The 27,738-nt window shown below is 39.8% G+C and overlaps 1 protein-coding gene across 6 annotated transcripts in view; it reads right to left on the reverse strand.

Annotated features, from left to right (window-relative positions):
• The window catches only part of asic1c (acid-sensing (proton-gated) ion channel 1c), a 104,878-nt gene that overhangs the window by 11,473 nt on the left and 65,667 nt on the right, over window positions 1-27,738 (reverse strand). Inside the window, exons 1-3 of one of the 6 annotated variants that reach the window (XM_040020141.1) lie at window positions 22,920-27,209; window positions 4,497-4,647; window positions 3,801-3,928 (exon numbers count right to left, since the gene is read on the reverse strand). In XM_040020141.1, coding sequence (XP_039876075.1) covers window positions 3,801-3,928; window positions 4,497-4,647; window positions 22,920-23,447 — 807 coding nt within the window. In that variant the 5' untranslated portion in view covers window positions 23,448-27,209. Of the gene's footprint in view, window positions 1-1,496; window positions 1,625-3,800; window positions 3,929-4,496; window positions 4,648-7,045; window positions 8,329-22,919; window positions 27,210-27,738 lie in introns of those variants that run through there. The other 5 variants (XM_040020109.1, XM_040020102.1, XM_040020120.1 and 2 more) reach the window with 5 other exon arrangements.

Here is a 27,738-nt window from a genome sequence, read left to right on the forward strand (position 1 = left end):
ACAGACAGGACACCACAATCAATGGACAAATTTTACAACCTTGAGAACGGAACTGAAAACAATCAACGGTTTACTGGAGGATTCATTGAATTTAAAAGACAACATACGGAGCTTTTTTTAAAGAAAAATTCTTATGGTAATAAGTAGTATATAACGGTAGGTTAACCTAAATGAATAATCCAGTCAATGAAAGCTTTCTAAAGAGGTTTTACTGTTGATTAACAACCTATATTTTCTCATTGATGCCCATGAGAGTTTATTACACAACTACCCTGAATATCCCTATGAATTTAGCAATCAGGAGGAGATGTAGTGTACACTCAGTTTGCGGTCTCATTAGTGGTAGAACTCTCATTATAAGGTGAGAGCAGGTCATTACATTTATGAATAACTCTGAGAATTCTAAATGAATCCATTAGGGAAGAATATTTAACAAGTGAATTTTAAGGACCCAATTCACACTTAACATTAGACCTCGCCATCCGTCTTGGAGCTGCAGCAGCGTGCCCCATTTTGTGTGAGATCTGCTTCGACGTTAAAGGGACTTCCTCTGTGGTGTGCTGCACAGCGTGGCCTCTAACCACCAACAAGACTTCCAGCCCCCCTTTTAAGTGTCTTGTTTTCTGCCTACTACTTATTTTCATGACAAAAATAAGCCAATTATTTATGAAGGGCGGCGATGCTTGGGTAGTTGCGCATTCAGCCGCTAACTGCAGTGGGGAGCAAGCCAACAATCTCTGCCAAAGGCTTCTTCTTGGGAAATTTCTCAGAGAAATTACACCTCCATTGTCACATTAAGGTTCACTGTAATTCCCAATCATTTCCACCAGCTCTAACCAGGTGCTAACTCTGACAATGTAACTGTCATTTAGCCAATACAAAGTGACAGAGATAGAGTGTGATTCGCAGAAGAAGTGGATTTAAACTGGCAAACATGATTAAGCCTTTATTGAACTCCATTTCTAGCCCACAGACTCTCATAAGTGGAGATACACTGGAGATAAAACCCCCAATATAATCAAGACTATAAACTCATGCCAGAGTTCTCATGGGTAATAAAACCTAATGAATCACATTGTCTGGTCCCTGCAGATGAGATTAAGCAGAGGTCCAGTGGATCACCCCGATAACACATATAAGCAAAAACAAAATGCTTACAAAAGCAGATGTGGATGTGAAAGGGTAAAGCCAAACAACAGCTCTGATAAAGACACAGATTTGGATGAATGGCTCAAAGAAATAAAACACCTTTCCAGCTCTTTGCTTGTGAGGACAGAGAGCAGAGATGGCAACAAGGACAGACTGCAGATGCTGTTACATATCGTTGCTTCAGCCACACAGAGGAGGGGGTGGGGGTGGGGGTGGGGGATGGTGGGGGCACACATGGGTCCATTCCTTGGAGAGGGCGGGACCAGGAGATGAAAGTGTGGAAGTTAATGAGTATGTACAATACAGTATTTTGTGGCATGCAGCAAGCCCAGTCAGTCATACGCTACCCTCTGCTCTTGGGTGGAAACGAATGTTTGGAAGCCTGGGGCAACCCCGAAGCCCAGCTCGTGGAGGAAAGGAGGCTCTGACTGAGTGTGAAGCTGTACCTTTATGCCGGCCTCATAGGACGTCTCATCTAGGGGTAAGGGGTGAGGGAACACAGCCCACATCATTATCGAAATATAAGAGGAGATAAAGTAAGGCAAGGGGACAGAAAATGACCCCTCCAGACAAACATCCTGTTGTCAGAGTCCCAAGCAGGACTGGTAGGTTGTCATTCAGCCATTCTCTTCTTACTTTCACTCAGTCTTGAGCTACAGATCGCTTCTAACTGTTGGTGGTGGAGTATCGATGTCTCTCTTTGCTCACAAGTCAAAGTCTCTTATTAAAAATTAAACTCCTCCGACAGAAGATTTACAAATGTAAAGCCTCGAAATCACGAGTGCTATTATTCTTATTGCACCGAGAGCAATGTCACTCGTTGGACACTGAGTGAAACGAATGCAGGCCAGAGTTTATAATGACAATCTAATTAAGTCATCACATCGTTTAAGCCATAAACACGTCTTTCAGCTGTCAGTGGTGTGGGCGCTCATGTCATGATTGTAAATGGCAAACCATGCACTTTTGCCTCCTGGAGGAAACTCTGTGATGGTGAGTAACAGAGCAGGTTTATTTTTTTTTTTGGAAATGGCTGAATGATGATACACTCTGAGCACCAACAACATTTGCAGAGAGAGGGAGAGAAAAATGAGAGAAAGATACATTTCTATGCAAGTTCCCAAAAGTTACATTTGTCATCTCTTGTGGTGTCCATGTGTCTGTTTCACGAGACCAACCGTGCCTCAACCATCCCATGTTATTCTGCTAGCACGCTGAAGCTTGTGAGGTGAACGAGCCAATTCAATTTAGGAGCAAAATCATTTAAATTAGGCTTAATTAACTGCTAAAGAAACTAAGTTAAATCGCTGCTCAGGCGTCCGTTACATCATGACTTCACAAGAACTGATTATACGGTGGAAATTTTTAACGAGCCTGCGGCACAAATACACTTGATCTCAAAGGTAATCACTGCAAAAACCTAAAATCCTCTGTGGCACTGCCGCCATTTTCTTGGGACTTACACTGAGTGCTTCTCTGTTTGTCAGAGGATATTTCCTTATTCTGTCAGTGTTTCTGTTTGAAAATCAAAGACTTTTCTTTGTCTTTGTGAGCTACGCTAGTGTGGACAAAAGCAACAGAGTCTGAATTTGTTCTCCTGGCAGATCACATAAGTGCCGTATTGTTTCATTAGATTTGGATGGAAATTCCATGTGAGCTCAGCGTTATGACTTTGCACACGGGCTTTTCAATCAATTCGGGCTTAACTATAGTTATTACTTTTCATCCTTCAGTGACGCCAGTGTCGTGGACTCGGTCAACAAACCGGCCACGGGCCATTTTGCTTCTCTTTTTACCGTGTCATCAAATCATAGCACATATTAAAATATGTCTACAAAACAGCCGCGGGTCATCTTTCTCATCCAATAATGCACGTTTTTTCCATATTACTGGTGTTGGGAGAAAAAAATAATGTAATGAGAAGTGCACCAGGCTCCTTTATATGGTCCAAACTGACATAAACAACATTATGACAGTTTTAGTAGATTTCCTTTAAGATATAGTCAGCTTTTAGCTAAATGCCGATCCCAACAGTTAGTCATAAGAAAACATTAAGTCTCTCTTTAAAAACTGTAAAGTGTGGGTTTTTAAAAAGAGTTAATCAGCGATAATGTCCGATGATTAAAGACTGCTGAAGTTGGCTGTGTGGATTAGTCCTCAACGTTTTTTGCTGGCTTCTGTTTGACTCTAGTGTCACTAGAGATGATTTTCAGAGCTGCAAATAAAAAGCTGTTGTCCTTTTTTTTTTCTCCTGAGCTCCAACTAATGAAGACTCAATATAAAAAAGTAAACTAAACACCCTCAGCTGCTATATATTTTTTGCATGCTGTGCAGTCTGAAGCTTTTTTGGCTCTGATAAGCGCAGTATGCTCATATTCCTGCATGCAATCATTACTCGGCCCTGCTCTATCAGTACTTCTTGGCGGCTATAACTAAGTTTCATTTACTCTAACCCAACTCATCGGCTGTCTATGTAACACATTAGACGCGCATCTCAACACAAAGGTAATACTAAGATCTGGATCTGATTTTGCTCCGCACTCTGTGACACAGAGGTGATGGACACTGGCTGGCAAGGGTTTTTGAGACGAACACAGGATGAAGCAGAGCAAAAGACGCTGGGGTCGGAGAGGAGGCCGAACGTTAGGTACCAGTTGCTGCTGACATGACACAAAAGTTTGAAAACCAGGTGCCACACCAAATCCCAGTTGGTCAATGAAAGGCGGCTCGTCCTGGCTGTGGATCTGAACCTTGATGCCTGCTTCGTAGGAGGTCTCATCTGTGGATACAGCACGCCAGAAAATACAACAACATGTACGGTCATCGACGGAAACCAGTGCTGTTTAGCGATCCAGCAGTCACATTAATCCAGGGTTTCTACCCTTCCGCTTTCATCATATTAATGGAAGCTAATATAAGAAATAAACTCTTGTGTCAGTGTGCCGGTTCAATATCAAACAGATTTAGAACCATATTAATTACATGCTATTTATTTTATGAATGTATGGTCCCGTTATGTTGTGGCCCACCATAAATGAGAAACAATAAGTCAGTAAATGCAGTTTTATTGGGTCTGATATAGAAACATATCAAGATGATAAGTGGTTAACCATGGTAGTGCATCACTTCTTTGTCTGCCTCAGTGTGGTGCAAAAAATATATATAGGCAAAGATTTATAGGTAAAGTGAGAGATGTACAACATTCCTCTGTGGAGCATCCATTTGTCATGGAGATGACAAAATACTGTGGCAGTTGTCAGGCCTTCAGGGATAAACCAACAAGCTGATGAGATTTCCACATGGAAATCTGCACAAATCAGATGTTACTGTAAAAATGCTTCACTGACCTGTCTCGCCCCAAACAGGCAAGTATTCATCCTGCTGAATATCCAACATGATCTCCAAGCCGTTCCCCGTGCCGCCCTTTAACGTGGTCAGCAAAGGGTTGCCATCTAATCCCGAGTTGAAAGTGTAGCATTTTCCATACCGTGTGTAAATCTGTAAGAAAAATAGGACACACACAGAGAAAAATAAGCACAAATAAAAAGTTCGATCCTTTTCACGGTGCAGCAGCACGAGCTATATTACATGCCAGTCTCACATTGTGCAGGACAGGTAATCATTCCAAAGATTTTGTGATTATCAGAGAAGGCAGTGCAGGTCTTAAACAGGCACCTGGCTCTGATGTGAGGAAGTAATGAGTGCTCCTCAGCGGCAGCTGAGTGATTTAGACTGAATTTACTATTTTGCCATCACTTAATGAGAAACATATGAGGGGGAAGCTCTCTGGACACACAAGCAGACATTTTTGTATTTTGCTTTATAAACTTCTTAATAGACCAAACCTCTGCCAGGAAAGCTTAGCAGGATTTAATGTTTGATGTGCAATCACTATAGTAGATTTTCTTCTATGTTTAAATAATTTAATTTCAGGTTCTGTGCCCCAGAGGGGATTTTTTATTTTTCAATTTTATGGCTTTTACCTATAATTGAAAAATTTCTATGTCATCTACCAAGCAAGTAAATATAAATCAGTCTCAGAAGGATCAAAATGTAGAATTAAAATCATCGACTCTTCATAGATTTAAACAAACTATAAGCATTTCAAGATGTTCATCATCATGACGTGTGCAGCAACCTGCTGTTTGTGTTCACAGCAATGGCTACACATTAAAATGCGATAAGTTATGGCTAAACAAGAAAATCATAGTACGGAAGCCAAAAGGGGACAAAAAGTCTCATAAATAAATGAAAATGAGTGTCGATGAAACTTTGGCAGTTGCAAATGTTCTTACTCTCAAAAACATTACCAATTCAGAAGTATTAATTTAAATTTATGTTATCTAAGTTTCACTCTGTAATGTATAGTTTGCAATCTGTGCTTGTAATCTTTTGAATTACAATATTATTTTATGTAATGATGAATTGAAATCAATCTCAGGTAAAAGTGAAAGCTTACAGACCTTAAAGTCCTGTTTTAATGGTCATAGCTGCCCTAATAGACTTCCTTTTCTCATTATCGTAACAAAAATGTGTGCTGCTAGCATGAGATTTTTGATGTGCAGGAAGGACTGAAGTTTGGATTAATTTCTACTGTGGTAAGGCCATAGAAAGAGGGCTGCTGGTTAAAACTCAGCCAGCATGGCAAAGCTGATCTCGAGAGATCAGATTCAGCGTTCAACATCCAGACCCAGACAGACTCACATCCATCTCACACAGATAAGACAGAGCTTTGTTTCCCCCCTCCCTGCTGGCTATATAATGAGGGAGTGCCTATACACATCATGCAATTTATGACTGTTTTAAAATATTCATATTTATGTTTAGCTCAAATGAGAGCATCAATCATCCATGCCGCAAACCCAATATGAGTTGCTTAAGAGCAACAAACAGATAGCAAAATGTAAATCCTGCATATCTCAAGCCATCAATCTGGCCAAAAACAGAGAATTTGAAGATTTTAAAGCCTCTCCGTTGCTATGAAGCCGCCATGGGTAGCTGACCTCTTGCAGCCTGTAAGACACTGTAAATGTCTCACATCAGCTGAAGCTGTCACAGTTACATGTTTGATTTTTATGACTTGGATCTAGCTGTTCAGACCCACCTCAGCAAAGGCAGGGAGCTAAATGTGACGCCTGTGACAGGTGAGGGTTTTATATCTGGATGTGTCTTGCCAGGTTTAAAATATTCTCAGTCCCTCTGCATGCAGGCTTACCACTGCAGAAACTTCCCCAGTCGCCCTTGCTAATATTTTCTAATGACGTTATAAGCTACCGGTTTGTGTGCGAATGTATTTACTCAAGATATCACCACGCGGAAGAGCGGGACTATGGTTTGCAAATGTCACCCACTTTCTCGCTTCAGTTATTCAGAGATGAATGGCTGTAATGGATCCACGTCTGGTGCGTTTAAATGGGAAACTCAGCTGCATATTTTGACGCATATCCTCCTCGTGCCCAACAGATGTTTAATTAGAGACGCTGAAATTTTAATTTGAACTGATTTATGACGTCTGAATTATTAATGCGCTCAATTTTCGCCCAAATGTTGTCATGTTATAAAGCAAAAAAGACATTAGAGGGACTCGGGAAATAGCCAGTCAACATAGCCAAATACGAAACCTTTAAATACAGCAGACACTGAAGCCACATCATTGTGTTTGTGCTGTTGAGTGAATTTTAAGGAGACATGGGTTTTAATGAGGGAACAGCTGTCATGTCTTAAAGGCAAAAAGCAGGAGAGGCTTGTTTTGCAGCTCTGAAATATCAACGACTTAAAAGACCCGGAGAGAATGCCTGCTGTAGCTTTGTCAAATGCTAACATGAATTATTAATACCCCATATAAACAACGCTCACATCCACACCTGGCAAATACCATCTCTCTTTCTGTACATACAGTGCTGAAGTTTTTGTAGGTGCAGGTTTCCCCACGAAACCTGCACTCCAGCAGCATGTCCTCAAGCTGGTGACCGAGCCGACCCATCATCTCCGTGGTGTTGGTGTGATAATTGGGGGGTGGGGTGTAGCTGCTGAAGTCCAGGAGAGTGAGCAGACCCTGCTTGTGATTGTCTTTAAGGATAGACAGGCTCCTCTTTATGACTGTGTGATTATGATACAGGAGGTCCAACCAGTAGCCGCTGTGATACAGGTCATCTTTAGTCAGAGACGATACCCGGAAAACATTTTTGTTGCAGAAGGTAACGGCTGGGAAGGACATGTTGTGAGCCCAGACCATGTAGATCTTGGTGACAGCGGGGTAGGACATCAAATAGAGGATTCGATTCCAGGACCAGGTGAAGAGGAGACTCAGACAAAGGAAGAAGGCCATGATCCAGATGACCCGCTGCGGTTTCGACTTGTCCGGAGAGAAGACAAACTTCAAACCGTGGATCTTGGTCCTCATTATGAAATCCACCGTGATCTCGTTCCATGTTGCTTTCAGCGAGCTGGACTGTGGGTTCTGAAGAGGGGGCTTCTGGGCATCACTTGATTTGTTTGGCTCCATGGAAACAGATTCGGATGTGGAGTCTTAAACCTTAATTGCGAGTCAAGGAAAGTGCTTCGTTGTCAAGTGCAGTTTTTCAGCTGCCCCCACTAGACTACAATTTACACATTTTCTCGACATGCACCTTAATATGTGTGTAACAGCGGGTGTGTGTATAAAAAAATCCAGGTAGCAGCAACTGGAGTCCTAACATGCAGCTGTCCCACTGTTCAGGCTTGAAAACACTTTGCCATGAAGATATAAACAAAGGAACTGTGCTCCTTGGGGGATGTAAAATTGATTTACATAATGATTCCTTTATGAGAAAAACAGCTGAATCACTCCATTAACAAAAACATCCAGCGTAACTATCCACACTCCTTCGTCAATAGACAAATGGACGTGATAATTGCAGATGTAAGCGACGGCTTCACTCCCAGAGGTAATCACTTTGAAAATTCGGAGAGGCTTACCCCTGTTGCTCAGATCTTTCACTCCTCCATCCCCCCTCTCCAGTGCCAGACAATACTTGCAGATTTCAGTGGTTTCTCTTTTTGTGCAGTAGCTGCCCAGAACCCAACTCCTCCCTTTTTCCACAGATTGAAGAGATGCTTTTTAGTGTGTTGACTTGAAGCCCGCAGAAAGGAATATAAAGCTTGTTGCCCCCCTATTCACTCCCTCTACAGTCGACTGGAGAATGAGGTGGAGCCACTGGATGAAATTGTTTTCCTCCGGTGATGAAGTGCACCTCCAATGGTATAGAGAGGAGGGGGTTGGTGGTGGTATTGATCAAAGTACAAATAATTGTGCTAAAGAAATTCCTCTAGAAAAAAAAAAAAAGATGAAGTCTGAAGTTCTTTAATATTGAAGCATCGCTCGCTCATGGGTCGATATGTCTATATAATTGAAGACTGAAAGGGAGGCAGCAAGTTGGAGAAAAACAGCTAAATATCCTTTAAAATGTGTTAGAAAAATATGTCACAGTACGATCTGTGATCTTCTTTTGCTCCAGTTTCAAATTTAATTTCACAAATGCAGAGTAATGAGGGCTGACATCCTGCTGCATGCAGATGTGGCTCTGGCTGATATTAAAGGTGCTTTGCTCCATTTAGTGAGACTATCAAAGGACTGTGTTTGGCAGAAAGTGATACTTTCCCCCCATTATTTTAGCTGGAATAATTTCAATCTGTAATGCGGGTATTGGCTGGGTAACCTGATCAAAGCTGAGGTGACAAATGGTTGTAAAAAATTATTGCGCAAAGTTAAAAATAGAAAGAAAAAATGTTTTATTACTGCACAGACTTAGACCAGAGGGTGTCATCTGCAGGTTTGGATGGTGGGAGCTAATAAAAAATAATTGGAATGAACTTATTTTAATATAACACAAAGGAGTGTAAATGACTCTCGGGCTTCGTAGAGTCTGGGTTTCACTGACTAAATGCCAGAGATGATCTACCAACTGATTCTGTTAACACAATAATAACATATTCATGTAAATTATTTCAGTATTTGAGGGCATAAACCTGGCTTTTTGCAAAAAGGCTGAGATATTACAAATGAAGAATTCAAGTAACCGATCGGCTATCGTTTAATAATTTAAGCTAATTCCTGAAATTACAGCTGCTGTCCCTCTGCAGTGGACTTAAAGTATCCCACAGTGCCTTGTAATAAGTTGCATGCAACCAGTGGTCACCGTCCAACTGTTGGATACAATCATTAATCTTCCTAGAGATAAATAAAGAGAAGGGCGACAAGAGCAACAGGAGCGCTCAGCAACATAAACTACCATTTATGTTCATTTATTTGGGATAATGTGCATTTCACAGGCAGATTCATGTGCATAGAGATTAGTATTTGGGTAAATGCGAAGCACAGTTGGCTAGCCCTGCCCTGGCTGCTCAAGAATCCAGGAGGTTACCGCATCTGAAGAGATGTATTTACACCAAACAGAAATTTCTCAGGCCTTTTATGTTAATAAAACAAAAACAAAGCAAACTATTACACCTGACACTAAAATGATCCCCTTGATGAGCAGTAAACTGAGATCTGATGTACATATCATGGTCATTTTACTTCATCAGCTCAGAGCATCAGCCCTGAGCTGGGCAACAGCTTGTTTTAACGTTCTGCTTTTTCAGGTTGTAATTTCTAAGGAAGTATAGACAGTCTTTGGACAGCCAACTAAAATCTATCATCCATATAAATATGAAATGATTTCATTGTGATATTAAGAGTATTTTGTCATCTTTGGGCAGAGCCAGGCTAGCCTCACCTGATCTTTTAGGCTTTATGCTAAGCTAAGCTAACTGGCTCCAGCGTCATACTCAATCGTCAAACAATCCCTGCTTTAGTCCCAGAAGAAGCTAACCCCTTGGGGTTGTGTCAGGAAGGGAATCTGATGTTACTTCAAACACAGCTCCCCACTGTGGGACCCCTTGTGAAGAAGGGAGTAGCTAGACATAGCTTCTAAAACAGCATTTATAAAAAGCACTGACGAGGGCTGCGGATCAGTTACTGTTTTGTTTTTTTTAAAGTGGTTACACTTTCCTACAAAGGAGTTCTTTACAACCTCTGTCTTTTCTGGGGAAGGGGCTAAGATAAACAATATAAACACAATTAAAAGAAACTGTTCCACATATTTTTGACACTGCCACCTGGCGGCAGTACGACGCTTCAACATATAGATGATGGTCTGCAAAACCCTGCATCACACCTAAGCAGATAAACGTCAAATTACCCCTGTAAGAGCAAAATGGGCTCAAAATAAATGCTTGCACGTAATCCACAGGAAAGTCTGATATGTCACATTGAATTAGACACATGGCACTTCAAGCAGCCCAGCAGCCATCAAATCTACTTTAAAGTGCCAAGAAACACCACTAATTTATCCGTGGTATCTCTTCTATTTTCACATGTCGTGTTATTAAATTATTGTGCTGTCTGTGGTGATCGCGTCAAGATATTCATCGGAAATTATTCTGTCTTGGTTTGTGCTGTCCTCAAAATCAGTGCTGACAGCAAAGTATACGTCAGTGTAAGTGTGATTAGAAAAAAACAAAGCTTCTGACTAGTGCAGGATAAATATAGGTCGTTTATTAATCTTCAAAGAAGCAAAATGTGATTCAAAGAAAGAATTATATAAAAAGAATTTCTACCCAGCCATTTTATTAAAGCCAAATTTACAAATGCATTACAAAAATAAAGCAACACTGTTTCCTCTGTGTTCAAAAGTCGAGATATTAATAGTCTGATAAGATTAATGAATGCCTGGATACTGAAAAACAAAGAATAGAGAAGGTTAAAGCTTCAATACAGTAATAATGGTTATTTTCCCTCTGTGTCCTTTCTAGCTTTCCAGCAGCAAAACAAGTAAATTAATTGGCTGAATTTAGCTCTAACAGCTACTATATGTCATGTCTGCACCAACCATCCTTTTTGCCCTCCAGACACAACAGATGCCCAGTATTGCTTTTCTTTTAGCCTTATATCTGAACCACTTTATTCTATAAAAACAACTGGAAAAGCATTTAATTGGAGAAATAGGGTATCTTTAATAATTTTAACTTTAATTAGAATAACTATTTGCATAGTGCTTTTCAAAACGCACAGTTATAAAGTGCTTCACAGTTTGTATAAAACTACACAACTACACAAAGTTTGTGAGCTTCAATCTCAAAATAATCACCTCTGGTTTCAAAATAAGAGCAACCCAGGGGCCAACCCCTGGAATACAAGTCTTACTGGAATTTCACTTGAAGCCAGTACTAGCTAATGGCTAATTTTTATTTGCAGTTTAGCAGAAAACAAGACTGGATGAGCTTTGCTGGTCAAGAGTAGTAGCAATGTTCTGAGCAGATATTGCTCATTGTTTGGCTTAACAGAAAACTACAGTCAAGTATCATTAACACAGCAACAGTAGCAGATTCCTTTGAAGCTATTTAGTAGATAATCCAGGGGTAGCATATGGAAAGAAAAGTGAACTGGACCAAGAACTGAGCCTTGGGAGACACCACATATCAGGGGTGCTGAGGAGGACATGTAGTTATAAATGTGAAATTTTAAAGAGAAGTGCCAGAGATACTGACCCAGAAACTCTATAATCTGTAAATAAAAATGAAGGGGGAATAAGTCAAGCAATACTCAAATGGAATACTTATCTTTATCTAAGCTCATAAGAATCTCATTAGTAATTTTAAGTATCGCTGTTCCAATGCTATAATTTTGTTGAAAACCAGACTGGAATTTATCAACATATTGTTACCCTATTTCAAGTAGCTGATGAGCAACAGCTTTCTTTTAGAAATTTTAGAAATGAACAGCAATTTGTAAATTGGCCTATAATTGTCTAAAACAGTGGGATCTAGGGAGGGGTCTTAAAACAGACAAATGCTGACTACTTTAAAGTATTCTGGCATGCAGCCAGATGATAGAGACTGACTGATAATAAAGCGAAGTGGGGGGGACCTCTAACAAATTTAGGATATGCACATATGAGAAAGTATACTCAGGGAAATCAGGAAGAAATTGAATAATAGAATTGGTTGAGAAACCTGTACAGGTTGGAAGGATCCAGGTTTAATGTGCCCTATTAATATCATAGGGCAAGCAACCCCCCCCCCCCCATACATAAATAAATAAATAAGTAAATAAATAAATAAATAAATAAATAAATAAATAAATGTCTCACATCGAGCAGACAACATGGCAGGAAAACCAGACTGACATGACGAGTTCTTTTCAGTGACAGCGATCCAGTCAAATTTTGATATTTGATTTGTACTGACACGACACTTGACAACCTCTGTTTCAGACCCAGTAAAGTCACCCAGGCAAAATAAGGAGAACAAGAATACTAATGCTGTATGTGTAGCAGCAGAGTAGGACACCCAACAATACCGTCTTATCTGCCTTGTTTCTCCATTTATTGACCAGCTGTACAGACTTCCTCTATTCTCATCGTCTTTGGAAAGATGCCAATAGATATGAAGCGCATTTAACTAGTAAGTTAATTGCTTGAGCTCATTTATTTTGGAGGCGTGTGGCAGGCTGCTCCCGTGGTCTCAGAATCATCCCTTGTCAGCAGTTTGAACCAAAACGCAATTTCATTACTCTGATCTCCAGAGGTTACGCACTAGCAATACATGACAATCATCTTTACTCTCTTAACATGTGCTCTCTGTCTTTCAGCGGCTATCCATCCTTTTTTCGATGTGGTATTTTCAAACAAAACCGTGCACTTAAAAGGGACCTATTATGCTTCTTTCCGGCTAAAACTTTTTTTTATTCTTGGTCTCTACTAGATGGCTTTGCATTACTCACAGTTTGAAAATCTTATTTCATTTTTCATTCATGCAGATTTTTTTTTTTTTAGCTTTGCCACCCTCGCTATAAGTCAACTTCCCTCTGATTGGCTGCCCCTTGCAAACAGAAGGTTTGAACAGCAGATTGGCGGAGCTGCTGTTCTCACAGTCAGAGCTCAGCCAAAAACACTACAATGCTCCATAGAGTCAGTTGATAATTCTGGGATTTTATAGTAGTAGGTATTGTAGCTTTAAAAGTAAATACTGGACAAATGTAACAATTCTTTGTTTAAATTTTTGTGTAAAATAATTATAGATTTCCTGAATTGAAGAGCAACATAATCGCATTAAAAAGGGGCTTTGTACTCCCGGGCTAACGACAAATATAAAGACAAAAGCTTTAAATCTGGTGTTAGACTGTAATCACAGCACTGCAATGATTTCAAACTTTTTTCTAATATGAAAAACTTTCATAACTCTGTTTGTTTGTCAACTCTTCCCCAAATCATTAATTTAATTAAAATATCCCCTCCAACACAGTGCTGCACACAAGAATATATAGCACTCTGGGCAAAATGTAATGATTTTTCTTACCAATAAAATTGCTATCCTCCGTACTGAAAACAAACGTCTGCTGCTCACACACTGCTATTGTTATCATCCTTTGGAGGAAAATGTATTTAAACTGTGTCTCAGTACCGAAGCATGGTGTAATAAGAAAAATTACCAAATTCAAATAAGCATCTCAAAGAAAAGTAGAACCATTTGAAATATCTATTCTTTCAGATTTTTGTATTACTAGCCCGACTTAAAGAGCAACTCGGTGATCCCTCAGGCTGTCAGGGAATGACACTAACCAGCCTCTTTTATGTCAAAGCCGAGGCAAACCCCAGCGGTCTCATTAGAGGAGGAGCAGAGGTTTGACTGAGTAAAGGGGAGAGCTCCTTCAAGGGCCAGTGAGAATGTTCAACACCAAATGAAATCCTGGCAGCAATTAGATGCACATCACAACCTCACAGAGTGCAGCCGGGGAAGAGAAGAAGCTGGACACAAGACATGCCCAGCATTAATGTCCACTCACTATTAAAGCTTAGCTAATTAGCTAATTAGTCATTTAGGGTATTTATGAGCTGTTTAGGAAAATCTTAAGCAAAAATGCCAAACACTGTTTCAGCTTTTCGTTATTTCTTAGTCTTCTATAACATATGGAGAGCGCAAACAGTTAACCAAGAAAATAACTTTCAGATTAATTAATAATGAAAATAATTAATTCATCTGTCCCAATGCCCTAATGCCTGCTTACTGAAAATGCACATAAAAAGGATGCTGCTATTATAGTACATGTACTATTAATCAGTCTGTTAAATAATCTCTCCCTCTCATGCACATTATATATAGTTTTCCTTTAATTAAAAGATGTATTGATTAGATCATATAAAGTTCCCCCGCAGAGTTTGGGATCGTCTCCTTCATAATAACGCCAGTCAAATAACATATATTAAAGTCAGACACAAATCTAAACATTTAATAAGCTGAGATCAGAGAACATTTGTCAGCCTCGGAGAATCTAAACTGATCTGAAGCTTATCAAAACAGTCGCTTATTCAGTTGACAAAAGGATTAATGCGTAAACAGAAATGACCCTGTGTTGGCTTTGAACTGCATTTTACTCCGACTGCAACATGTTTGATTTATTCCACTCAGCACATTTTCCGATGAGCAGGCCAAACCGCGCTGACAGAAAAACAGTATTCAGTGTCAGCCTTGAAAGTTTTAAGATAAAAATTTACATTATTTAGAGTTTGAATAAATAAAGCCGGAGCACACTGAGTAGCATAGCATTTTCTCTATGAGGTCAGGATTCCTCATTGCTATGCAGCATGTCAGACTCGGCGTTGCATGAAAACTTGAAAAACTCCCTGAGAATTTCCAAATTTTTGATTTAGGCCAGCTGAGAGACAGGCTGAGAGACACTGTGATTTAAAATGACCAAACAAATGCAAATCTGGACGAGACCGCCAGACAGAGCAGAAATGTTTGCAATCAGACTGTCACTCTGTTGGACGGGCAGCTTCTTTAGCAGAGGGAGACATCTTGTGGCCTGCCTCTAAATGAAACTAACCTCTCACACAGCCACTTTGTATGCTGCACCAGTCGTGCACGGAAACCCTGAGTGGATATTTTTGCTAAGAGAGGCTTATACTGTGAAATGCCTCATATAAAATTCATCAAAAGGAAGAAATATTGCCATACACTTTGTAGGAAAATTAATTTAACAAAAAATACACCAAAGCTGCTCTGAAGGAACATATTCAGTGTACATTTATTGGACATAAAAATGTTAGTCCTTGTTGTTTGTTACATTTCCCCCCCCAAAAAAGTGCTGTTTTGTTGAGCTGAGGCAGCATGTTTTTTTCTGGTTCAGTTAAAAACGTGCCCTCCCATTACTTATTTAAAATGTAGAGTAATTACAAAGGTCTCTGGCGCAGCATATGTACAGTATATCCTCCCAAGCAAACCAGGTGGAGGGCAGATGCAGTCTGTATCAATAAAACACAGATGCAGCTGGCTACACCTGCTGTCTTTCTCCCTTGTTCCATTCCAGGCAGAATCCAAGAAACGCTGTCACTCAAGCTTTCACTCTGCAGCCTGCAGTCACACTTTGATAAACTCACTCCTCGAATTTCCTCACCGGTACTTTTGCAGGGATAACGTCTTTTTTTTCCTCATCTTGTTTGCTCAGCTGGAGGCTTTTGGTACCCTGAATCCATTCAGGGATAAGCACTTGCCAGCAGTCTAAAATTGCCACAGTGTAACCCAGCATTCCATCAGGAACTTCTTTTGCCCCCCTCATGTATGTGTTAAGAATAAAAAGCATATCCTTAAACGTTCCTGAGGCTATACACCAAATCTCTCCCTCACCAGCATTTAAAGGACTTTTATTACAGAATACAAATTTTGAAAGCCAATTACACGTTCATAGTTTAAAAATCACAACTGAAAAAACAAACAATGAAGTATATTATATGGGCAAAAGTACCTGGGCACCCACACATTACTCCTACAGGAGCTGCTTGGCCATGAAAACCTATGACACTAAGCTCCCGACACAGAATTTTTGTGCAGATGCCAGAGGATGCCAGAGGAGTTTTGGAGCTGTGCACTTACTGAGTTACCACAACATTGGTGCCTCAGTACTTTATGTGGTCTGACACTTGGTGGCTGACTTGCTGCAATTCATAATCACAACATAAAATCATGACATTCTTAGTCGTATGAGTTCTAAATTGAATTTTTCTGACAACCTTACAGAGATTGAAATCTTTGTAACTGAAAACAGTATGTTAATAATACTTATTAATCACTTATTCTAACCTATAAAACTATATTCGATTAATTTTTATTTTTATAGCATCAAATCACAGCAGCAGTCACCTCAAGGCACTTTATATAGTAAGGCTAAGACCCTATGTAAGTATGCATGTGTGTGTGTGTGTGATATAAATGAGTTACATAGTGTTTTGATGCATTCATATGCAGCATGTCACACTGCGTTTATAATATCTGACTGTGACAGGCTGAGTTGTTATTAACTCAGCATGTCACATTAATCGCTGAGTTGTTATTAATAATGAAAAACCATCCTTTCTAACCTCTCTAACACTCCACTTCAGTTAATATATAAATCATTCACCGCAGTCATGGGGCAGGTTTACAGATGTATGCTGACGATATGGTGATATATGTGTCAGACAAAAATGTCTCGTCTGTTTCTTTGCATCGTTTACATTCCATAGCAGCACGACTTTAAAACTCTCAGCATTAATAAAACTGTCAGTTTGCCTCTCTTCCAGGGCTTGGTACTGAAAGAACCCCATAAGTTAAATTTAGAGGCAATTCACAGAACAGACCTCATTTAGATATTAGATTCTCTTTCATTTACCTTCAGAACCTTCAGGTGAACCCTGAAGCTACTCAGCTACTTTAAACCTTACTATACTGCAGTCTGAACAAATAAATACAAACATACAGTACATACAAAAATAAAAATCACTTACTCATCTAGGAGGAAAGAAATCTCACAGAATCCAGTGAGCTCTTTAGAACGGCATAATCTTTCAAAATGTTTGTTAAGGCAGACTGCATTACTAGGTGCTTGACTGTATACAAGTTTATACTCCAGTGAAAACACCTGTATTGAAAGAGGTGTGGCCTAATAATAAGGCATTTCCAACAATAGGTGATGTCTAAGCTCCTCTGTCTAAAGGTGCAATGGGTTGAAAAATTAAGACGATGCAAAGTAAGAAAAATAGCAGAAATGTAAACATGTTCACATGCTGGTACAAAAAAGTATTTTGGTATTTATGGGCAGTGTTGGGAAGGTTACTTTTAAAATGTATTCCATTACAGAATACAGAATACATGCCCCAAAATGTATTCTGTAACGTATTCCGTTACGTTACTCAATGACAGTAACGTATTCTGAATACTTTGGATTACTTAATATATTATCATGCTTTTTACAACAACGTGAATGTACTATTGCTGTGTGATTTATTACTATTACTGAAGGTCCGCGACTCCGAACTGTAGTAAAGGGACCTCTGACTAATACGGCGGGGTCCCTGTTGGCTGGTAGCCGAAAAATAGCTTTACTTTGTTGTGTGGGTCAACTTTTCTTGACAGAGAGAGGCGTTGAAAGGCTGCTCGAACGGAACTTATTGTTTTCGGAGGAAAACACGAACACGGTGTACAGTCGAGTCTTAATAGCTTACTTACAACTGGGCTCGTCAGGCACTCTTCTTGGCTTAAGTGGTTATTATTATATTTACATGCTTCCAGCTCCCGTTTTTCCTCGATGACAACTCGTACCTTTCCACTCCCCTTTTTCTCCCTCCTCGCGCTCACAGACCCATAACGTGTATGGCAGTCCATTCTCCCTGCAGCATGGACTACACTGCCCATGATGCTACATTCTTTAGAGCTTGTAGCATTCTGCTTGTTAGCTTAGCACAACAACAACAACAACAACGAAAAGGCGCTCTCTCACCCAGGAAACACACAGTCGCAGAGAGAGAGAGAGCGTGTCGCCCTGTAACAATGGCAACCGTACGCTGCCGCCTGGAACAACAGAGCGTAGCTGTCAAACAAAACCCAAACAGTCCTGACCCGCGACAATATGAAACAGGAAAGTACCGCAGTGTAATCCATTTATTTCAACAAAATAACTGTATTCTGAATACCACCTTTTTAAACGGTAACTGTAACGGAATACAGTTACTCATATTTTGTATTTTAAATACGTAACGGCGGTACATGTATTCCGTTACTCCCCAACACTGTTTATGGGTAATTTATTTCTTCAAGATGACTAAAAAGGGTGATAAATTATTTTATAGCTTTACTATTTAAACTGCATTAAGGCTTAAAGTTAGGCCATTTCCACTTTAACTCACTGGTAGGCTTAGTAGGCTTCACCCCTGTTAATTGACTGAACTGGATCTCTACAGCATGTTTGTGGTGTTTTCAGATATTTTAGTGGATTTATCTGAAAGAAAAAAATAGATGGCCTGCTGTGCGGATCATTCATTTGCATGTTACTTAGCAATAATACCTGGTGATGGGGTCAGTTTAATGGAGCTATGCAGTATACTCCATTTGTCCATATATGATCAATTCTGCCTTAAAAACAACAACAACAACATGACACAAACATGGCCAAATTACTAATGCTGATGTTTCACAACAAGGTATCACAAACCAGTGGGTTCATCTTTTATATACAGTCTATGATATTGACCAAATAGTCTTGAAGAGTAATCTCAGAAAGCAACTCCACACTTTGAAAGGTGCAGTGCATAACATATTGGCTAAGAGACCAGGATGTAGATCCCAGAGGCCATTAGTGGAGGAAAAAAAAAAGCTAAATATGACTTCTGAGGCAATCAAAAATCAAAAGAACTTGTGATATGAACCATTAGTCATTTGTGCTCCATCTGTGTTCAGTAGATTAGGAAAACTTGGGAGTACAATGCATGCTGTTGTTTGAATATCATGATGCCAGGAGGCTGATAATCTACAACAAAACATAATGGCTCTATTGGTTTTGGACAGAGCCATATTTGTGTCCGGTGTCTCCACCTAACAAGCCAATTAACTTAAGAGGTTCTGTCAACTGGCACCTCCGATGTCTGCCTATGGTCGTATGCCGGATGTGCAAGTCAGCATAAAGCACCCTCACACAGCATCCCCTCCATGAATTCCTTCAGTATTCCTCCTCAGTGCCATTGACTGGACTGCCAATGCTGCACTTAGAGTAACAGCGATTTTCACAGTAATCTTTTCTGATACTGAGTACTGGAATAAACACATTAAGTATTTGTAATCTGGCCTGTCATCTATGCTCGGTGCGTCAGATTTGTTTATTTCATTGTTTGCACTATACTCTATTTTATCTCTACTCTCCTTTTCATGCTCTAAGCAGCAGTGTAATTTTGTGCTCCTTCACACACCTTCTTCCTTTCATCTCTCCTAATGCTTCCAGTTGTGCATCGAGGCACTGGCTCTGCTCCAAAGCAGGCTGAATCACAGTGATGGTGTCAGTGCTCAGCTGAGTCCCAGTCCCACCTCAATCTAAGCACAGCGCAGCCTCTTTTTCTGTTTTCTCTTTCTCATTTGTTTCCATTTTGTGTCAGCGCTCCCCTTCAGATCTATTTGTCGCTTTTCACCCTTTCCACCTCTCTCTGGTATAAGCAGCTATTCTTTTGTACTTTTCTCCACGTTGCCTATTTTCTCTCTCTGTCTGCATCTCTGACACTCAATCCTGTCTTCTGCTTCTTTTACTCACCTTTTTCTTTTCTTTGACCTCCAAAGCCAACATCAGCCTCCAGACGATACTGCAGCGCATAAAGTAAAACACCAGCTCCTGGCTCTAGCTTTGGCAGGCAAGACTTAATGTAATATTAAAAAGGAAGCTTAAACCAAAGGTCTTTTGTTACACCATAAACTAATAGATCTACAGGAAGTTCAGTGACAACATAGAAGATCAAGCGTAACGAGATAAACATGTTAGGATCAGCTCTCTGCAGTGGCATGGGCCGGCTAAAGTGCTGAGCTGGTGATCGATTGAAATGATATTACACCAGCTTCGGCATGCATCCTGCATATACACAATGACAGATGATTTATTTGGTGTGAGCTAGTCTTGCAGGCTTAATCCACAGCAATGATTCAGGGTGTGTTGGGGTGCTTACGCTTTTGAGTATTAATGAGGTAATCAATCACACGCCACTTCACAGACAGTAAGGCACCAAGATGGAGGCATGAGATTAATTTGATAATGAAGTAAAGCCTCCACCAAGACACTTATTTGGCAAATCATATATATTATAATCTAAAAATGGTTTTCTTTAATGTGATGTTGTGTCATATACAGCGTCCTAGCTACCAAAAACTGTAATCTGAGCACGGCTTGTTACCACAGACTGATCCAGGGACATTCAAGGCTATGTTTCTATGTATATTTAGAGCACCGCATGGGCAGAACATTCCCAGCCTCTACCATCTGCCAGCTTTTAAATATACGAGAGTCGTTCTCCACCAGTAAATTACAGCATCTCTCCCCCCAAAAAAATATTTCATTACTTGATGCAAAGGGAGTGATTGCACTTGGGGGCGCTGATATTTCCCCTATGAGATTTCTCAATACGACTGCACCCATACCCAGCTCATTAGCTGAAACATCTGGTCTTTCCTGTCACTGTCAGGCATGCCAAGTTTCTCCAGCCACTGTTACTTTGTCTAAAATGCTACACATACGTACACGCATGCATGTACTGAAATAGATCCGAAAGGACATCTGAAAAATGTTATCAAACTAAAGTGAAGTATTAGTATGCTACAACTAATATGGTCGAATAGCCGCAAAACTTTGTACTAAGGGGTTTAAATAGGAAAATAGAGCCGTATGTTTATTCTAATGATGTCCTTTTAAAAGCCATACCAAAATGGATCAATTAAGTGCATCAGCAGAGGTATTTGAATGATTCAGTGCATATATTTTCTCAGGTTTTTCCACATACACAGAGCTAATTGTCGGATGTTGTCTAGACCTTGTGTGAGTCATTTTGTGTTGATGTTGCTGAAGTATATAATGGGTAATCTCAATTCCATCCCATCTTATCTCCTATGAGAGGACCTGCCTCTCAGCCTCCCACAGAAAGATCAGCAGGCCGAGGGAATCGAGGAAGGGGGAATTCAGGCAGCTCTATGAATCTTTAATTAGTCCCCTCTATACTTAGGCCCTCCGAGCATCTCCAGTTTCTGACATTTAGCTGAAATGTGCCCTTTGTATGCAGGGATGTGAAGAAGCCAAGGTCATCTGACTGATCACAGCGATATCAAAATGCATCTTTATTAGCTCATATGCGCTGTGTTGTTTTTGAGAATATGACTCAAACCTGATGAGTCATTTAAATGTGCAAGTCTTCATAGTAGGTGTCAGGTTTGGTTTGAGTTGAAAAGCCAAACCCTTTCTTTTAATGTGAATCACTGTCACTAACAAAAAAATAAATAAATAGCAACAGTAGTGCTACATTAGAACAGCTAGGTAATTAGTATAAATCATTTGCCTCTGTTTCACTGCTGGTTCCCAAAGAAACTGTGCAGCATGAGACACCCGTCTCAGGCTGGGTTTTCATCACTCAAATCAATGGCCCATTTCATCGAAATACAATCCTTCCCCTGTCTCTGCAGCAGGACGATTAAGTTCCGCTCAGATTCTGCTGACATAATTTTATTTCTTTCGTAAAGACCTGAAAATTGAGAAGGAAAAACTGGAGTTCACAAAAAAATAAAATAAAAAATGAAGGCACACAAGTTAAGACAAATTACCTTTTCATCTCTACAATGACATTGTTCCTGTGACATTATGTGCTTTAGATTTTTGTGATCGGAGACAAATATTTAGAACATTTGGTGCCATTACTACGATGAAGACGACAATCCTTCTGAGGTATTTACAAAGAAAAACAGTAACGTGTTAAAAACCCTACTGGTCTTGAAAACAGCATATGCTTGCTTCATAATGCATGATGCATGATGCCAGCAGAGATTTGTTGAACCATATGGCACCTCAGTAGATTAAACGTTTCGGAGGACACTTTTAAGAAAGTAACTTTCATTTCTCCTTCAAGAAAAATTACAGCTAATAGCAGTCGCAAAGTGAAGAACTGGACCCAGCATAAATATTGGCATCACTATAAAGGCGAACGAAACACATTCCTGCTTTGTAAACAGAGATAAAGTGCTGCTTTATTAGTATTCCTCAGAAACTTTTCCTCTTCCACCCACGTACCCATTGTTCTCCCTAAAGCTACTTTATCTTTTCACAAACATGTCATTTATACTAGTATTTTTAAAAATAAAATAGGGATTATGTTAAGAAAAAAAAGCTAAATTACGCAGTGACAGCATAATTTGAATCAAAGTGATGTCTCCTCTACTAACGATATCTGATTTGAATGATTATGCTCATCATGACATCATGACAGTGCTCATTTTGGAAATGTAACGTCTTTGAGCAGATCTCCTGGTGTTTAGAAACATAAACAGACTCATTTTTCACTTCACCCCCGGGCAAAATGAAGCGCTGGAATCGTAGTTTTATAATGAATATTGAACAGCTCACAGTTGTTGGTATTTCTGCCTGAGGCTTTGTTTCTGTTCAAATTTTGCTTTCAAGCTTTCTATTAATAATTTCAAATTAAAGATTTTTAACACACGATTTGACACTTCCCATTAAATATTTTGTTTAAATATTAATGAATCAGCAATTAACCTGCTGAGACATTATGAAATATTGCAGAGAGAACATGTTCAACCTCTCATTGTGATCTTGTTTGGGATTTTTTTGTTTTAGCCCTAAATGATTGAGTGGCTACACTGATCTCACTAGAGGTGAGACCTACATGAGGAGCCTTACTTACTGTGGTGAAGTTCTCTGGACCACAGTCCTTGCCTCTGTATTTGCAGTCAAGCAGCATCTCCTCTATGTTATGACTAGTCCTCTGCACAAACTCCAGCATGTTGAAGGTCTTGCTGGGGAAAAACTTGGTGTTGCTGTCTGTGGGTTGCCCTATAGCGGCCATGAAATCATCAAAGTCTCCTTGTTCCACACCCAGGAGTCCAGCCATCCAGAAGATGTCATTCCTCCGGAGCTGAGACTTTCGAAAGGTGTTGTAGTTGCAGAGGGTTATGGCTGGGAAATACATGACGGGACTGTCCATTTCATCCAGAATTGTAACATGGGGGTATTGATAATACTCGATCACACGGTCGGCCACTTGGAGCAGGAAGATGGAAAGCGAGGCGCTGAATGCAGCAGCCCAGAGCAACCGCCGGAAAGTCACTCCACCGGGCAGAAATATGTGGCTCAGGCCATGGAGCGTACAGTTGGCCCCGAAAACAGTGATGTCTGATGGGGGACGTGGCGCTTCCTCCTCTGGAGCTCCCATTTTCTCCAAATTTTTCCTCAGTCAAGTTTTGCGGTTGTCAGATGTCGTGTGCCTGCAGCGGTGCCCTAACGAAAACTGATGGTAGCAGAGAGGTTTAGCCAACCAAGGGGAGGCTGGACAAGACAGTGTCTGGTTTCCCTTTCCCACCCAAGGGAGGGGAAAGGGTTGGATATCTGGAGCTGGGAAGCAGCAATGAACTGTAATATCAACCATTCCACAGTAAGATCTTAGAGGGCACATTGAACGCAAGAGATAGAGTTTCAACTGGGAAGTAAGCCTCACTTCCCTCGCAGGTAGCAGTGGATAGAGTCCAGATTGATGCAGCAGAAAGGCAAACGTGAAAGTGAAGCACATTACTGACCTCTGGTACTCAAATACTATTCTCTTCTGTTAAAATTCTTTTTCTAGTGGAAGCTTCCAGACATTTATTTGTGTTAACTTGTGAATACTTCCCTTTAACACTTGCATTGGGGACTTTTACTGTTTTATCTCAAACTGAATGATTCACTGTCATTTAATCAGTGGCAGCCGGTCAAAACCCTCGGAGACATCATAAATATGATGTCATGCAGATAAAAACATGGCTGTTTGACAGCCAGCTGACATTTTAAAGCTACAACATGTGATGAATTCTCAATTAGCTTCACATTTAGCTTGAGATGCCACACACCTTAGAAGCTACACTGGAGTAATAATTTAGTGCTTTCTTTAATAGCACCTGCATAGGGATTGTTCTGAAAGGTCAAAGTATTGCTCCTTCATGGTTTTCAGTTAACTTTTAATTCCTCCTGACAGAATCTAAATATGACACCCGTGTTAATCATGTTATGAAGTGTGTAATTGGTAAGATTTTTTTTTTTTTTTTTACATACAAAGCATTACGTCAGAGGGTAACATACATATCTGACTTATTTCTTTTAAACCATTGAAATGGGTCAAAATAAGTACACTAAGTTCTTGTCAGTACACATGTACCTGATCCTTTAAGTTTAAAGCAAACATCTTCTTCTGTCCTGCCGCAGTCTCCTTATCGTGAGTTTTGTAACTGCATCAATTATTAATGCGCCCTCCTGCATATTTTTTAACTCATGGACAGAGGTGTATATTTGCAGAATGTGAGCCTGAGGCTACTTCAGTTCACACTGGCGAGAATCTGTCTCGACTAGAATTGATCAGCTTAGAGGAGCATTCATTTAAAGAAAAGTTAATAAGGTAACTGATGCTGGGACCTCAGCCACAGCTTTAATGGCCTGCCAGGACTACTTATAACAAGGCTGGTTAACCAGTTCAGACCAGCTTTCTTTCCCTACTAAGTAATCTCTTATATTTACTGATTTATATCTACTTCTTTGTGCTTTTTTGATGCTTCCTTCTCACTTTATCGTTCCCCTTCTTTATTCAGCTATGTGTACTTACGTCCTTTAGTTGCTGCAAGTGACAGCTGACTTCTGTGAGTCGTATTGTCTTGTATTCATGATATGTGCATCTAAAAGTTTAAGCAACCCAGCAAAAATATTAGGTGACTTTTATTTGTCTCTTTGAGCACTTCAGCACAGTGTGCCAACATTATTAGATCGATCTATTCAAATCCTGTTCTGAATACTTCCACTTGTACGTCTATAACTTCACAAAATACCTAAAACTTGTGCAGAGAGAAAATGACCTGAGTTCCATGCCAAGAATCTGCACGAGTGACGAGAGCTGGGTGGGAACCAAAACGATTGAGCTGAGGTCTGGCCCCAATCAGCCCAACAGCCTCCTCTGCAGTACATGCCATTGTGTGCCCCCCTCATAGTGTATTAAAAAGGCAAGAGATTATTGGCTACACCAACACAATCGTCACTCACCATCATATGTGGTGAAAACTGGACTTTAAGCAGCATGTGCAAAGGAGATGCAAAAGGAGACGACCTCACATGGGAGATCATCAAAATTTAAAAATTAAAATCAGATATGGTTTTTGCTTTTTGTGGGTGGAACAGCAGAATGTATTCATCACATCTAATAACAACCGTGTTACAAAGGATTTGCAACCAATTGGAAGTCCAATAGCAAGCTCCCTGTAAATTTTAAGATGTTGCTTCAACACATCTCTGACTCCAATTTTCCTTCTCACCTCTGTTTTGGTCCCCACCAACTCTCAGGAGAAATATCTGGTTCTTCACCTGAAAACAGTTTCACAATGTTCACCAGCTAGTTGCTAATTTTTGTTTCTCTGCAGTTTGGAGGCAGGCGAATCATTCTGAACCAGACTTTCATGAAAGAAAATCTGCCTCCTGATGCTTGTGAAAGCAGTGGAAATGAATGTGAAAGAAAAGGCTGTGGGCAATACGACCGAACGAATGAACTGAAGGCACTAAAACACTTTGAGGGTAAACTGCAGGGTGACTCTTGGTTACATTACGACAAACAACACAACAACATTGCTCATTACTCACCGTCATTTACTCCTCGGGTAATGTAAAAATATTGATCGGTGCAGCTTTAAGAGCTCTAACATTATTAATTAAGTTGTTACCTCCCCATATGCACTTAACACTGTCATAGCCCTAACTCTATCATTTAATGTGTGCCAGCCGGAAACGGACGGTACGTACACCATCAGTCATATGCAGTAAGTACTGATGGTACTTACTTTTGCATGCATAGTGCACATGCACTCATATTTATCATTTTGTTTTGCATTTCTTTGATTAAAAAAGGTGTCCAGCACTACGCTTTTTGTCACATTTTCTGTGATCAGTGTGACACAAACTGTAATGTCCATGAATATAAGGCTTGTCTGCAAACCCACTGGCTAGTCTGCTGACTTAACCTCTTGGGCCAACAGCTGATTTTTTTCAATTATTCCTGTGTAGCTGCACATATCCAGGGATAAACTTCCTGTTCACCCTTCGGTCATTGTTTATAGATGTACAGCATTATCTTTTGCCTTTTCTTGCCAACTATTTGTGTGTTTTAATCTTTCTCTCTCTTCTCTCCTTTCTCTCTCTTTCCCCTCACCCCTCAACTGGTTGTTGGTAGCTTTCTGTCCCTCCTTGAGCCTAGTTTTGTTTTGCTGGAGGTCTCTTCCTGTTAGAAGGGAGTTCTTCTTCACTACTGCTCCCAAGTGTTGCTCATAAGAGAGCCTCTGGTTTTCTAATATAGTGGGCTCTTCACCTTACAATATAAAGGTGGAATAATTGCTTATTATTTTTTTAACCTTTAATAAAACTCTTGAGATTAAAAGGATTTTTTACAGTGTCCAGTCCAAGAAGGACAGCAGTACTGTCATAAGTTGCATAAATTAATATAAATTAATAGCACATAGATATATAAATCCATACACCAGTTAAGTACTGGCAAAATAAATACATTAATTAATTAATTAATTAATTAATTAAATAACCACAACCCAAATGTATAAACTTCAGTGTCAATATAGAACAAATGCCTTAGTAAAAGTAATGTTCTATTGCCAGAAACAAAGATATTAATATTCAGGCAAAACATCTGCAGTCAGCACGTCAAGTCATTTAACATGGCCTTAAATTCAGTAAGTAATAAAATTTACTGAATTGAACAAAATGTTTCAAATTGACCGAATAGTTTTAGTGTTAACAAAACTAAACTGCAGTCAAAATGTGGTGTTTTTTCAGTCTCCAGATTAAGCTCAAGCCTACAAAGCAAACGACCAGCAGGAACCAAAAAGCTTTAAGTTGCGCGCATTCATATGCAAATATTTGTTTGTAGTGATTAAGGTCAAATAATGCGCTTAGTGAAAATTGCTGCAATATCCCTTTAATTTTTAAATTTATTCCTGAATTCAAAACAAACAATGTGATATTATAGGATTGTGTATGAATAGCATGCCGGTGGGGGCGCATTTCGCTCATTATTTTTACAAATAAATATTCTACAGACTAAAATAACACATAAAAGGTCAGAGTGTGGGTTCGTGACATGAAATGACGAGCAACACGCTATGTTGCAACATCAGGATGCAACAAAAACTAATCATTTGTTTGTTGTTTTCCCACCAAATGCCATTTAAAATTTGACACATGCAATAAAATAACAGACAAACAACCTCAAACCTCGATGGGAGTTCTTAAGAAATCAAGAAATTCAGAAAATATTTTAAAGGTGTAGCACACTTTAGTCGAACATTGACATGTGTGTACATAAAAACAAAAAGGGAACCAGAAAGCTCTTAAACCTTGAAGATAGCCAACCAACAGGAGAAAAAAAAAAAGCATAAAAATGTGAAACTATAAGGGTTCAGATAGAACAACTTAAAGAAGGTATCTTT

The sequence above is a fragment of the Simochromis diagramma genome, unplaced genomic scaffold (genome assembly GCF_900408965.1).
Source record: "Simochromis diagramma unplaced genomic scaffold, fSimDia1.1 OVJJ01000205.1, whole genome shotgun sequence".
Lineage (NCBI taxonomy): Eukaryota > Metazoa > Chordata > Actinopteri > Cichliformes > Cichlidae > Simochromis > Simochromis diagramma.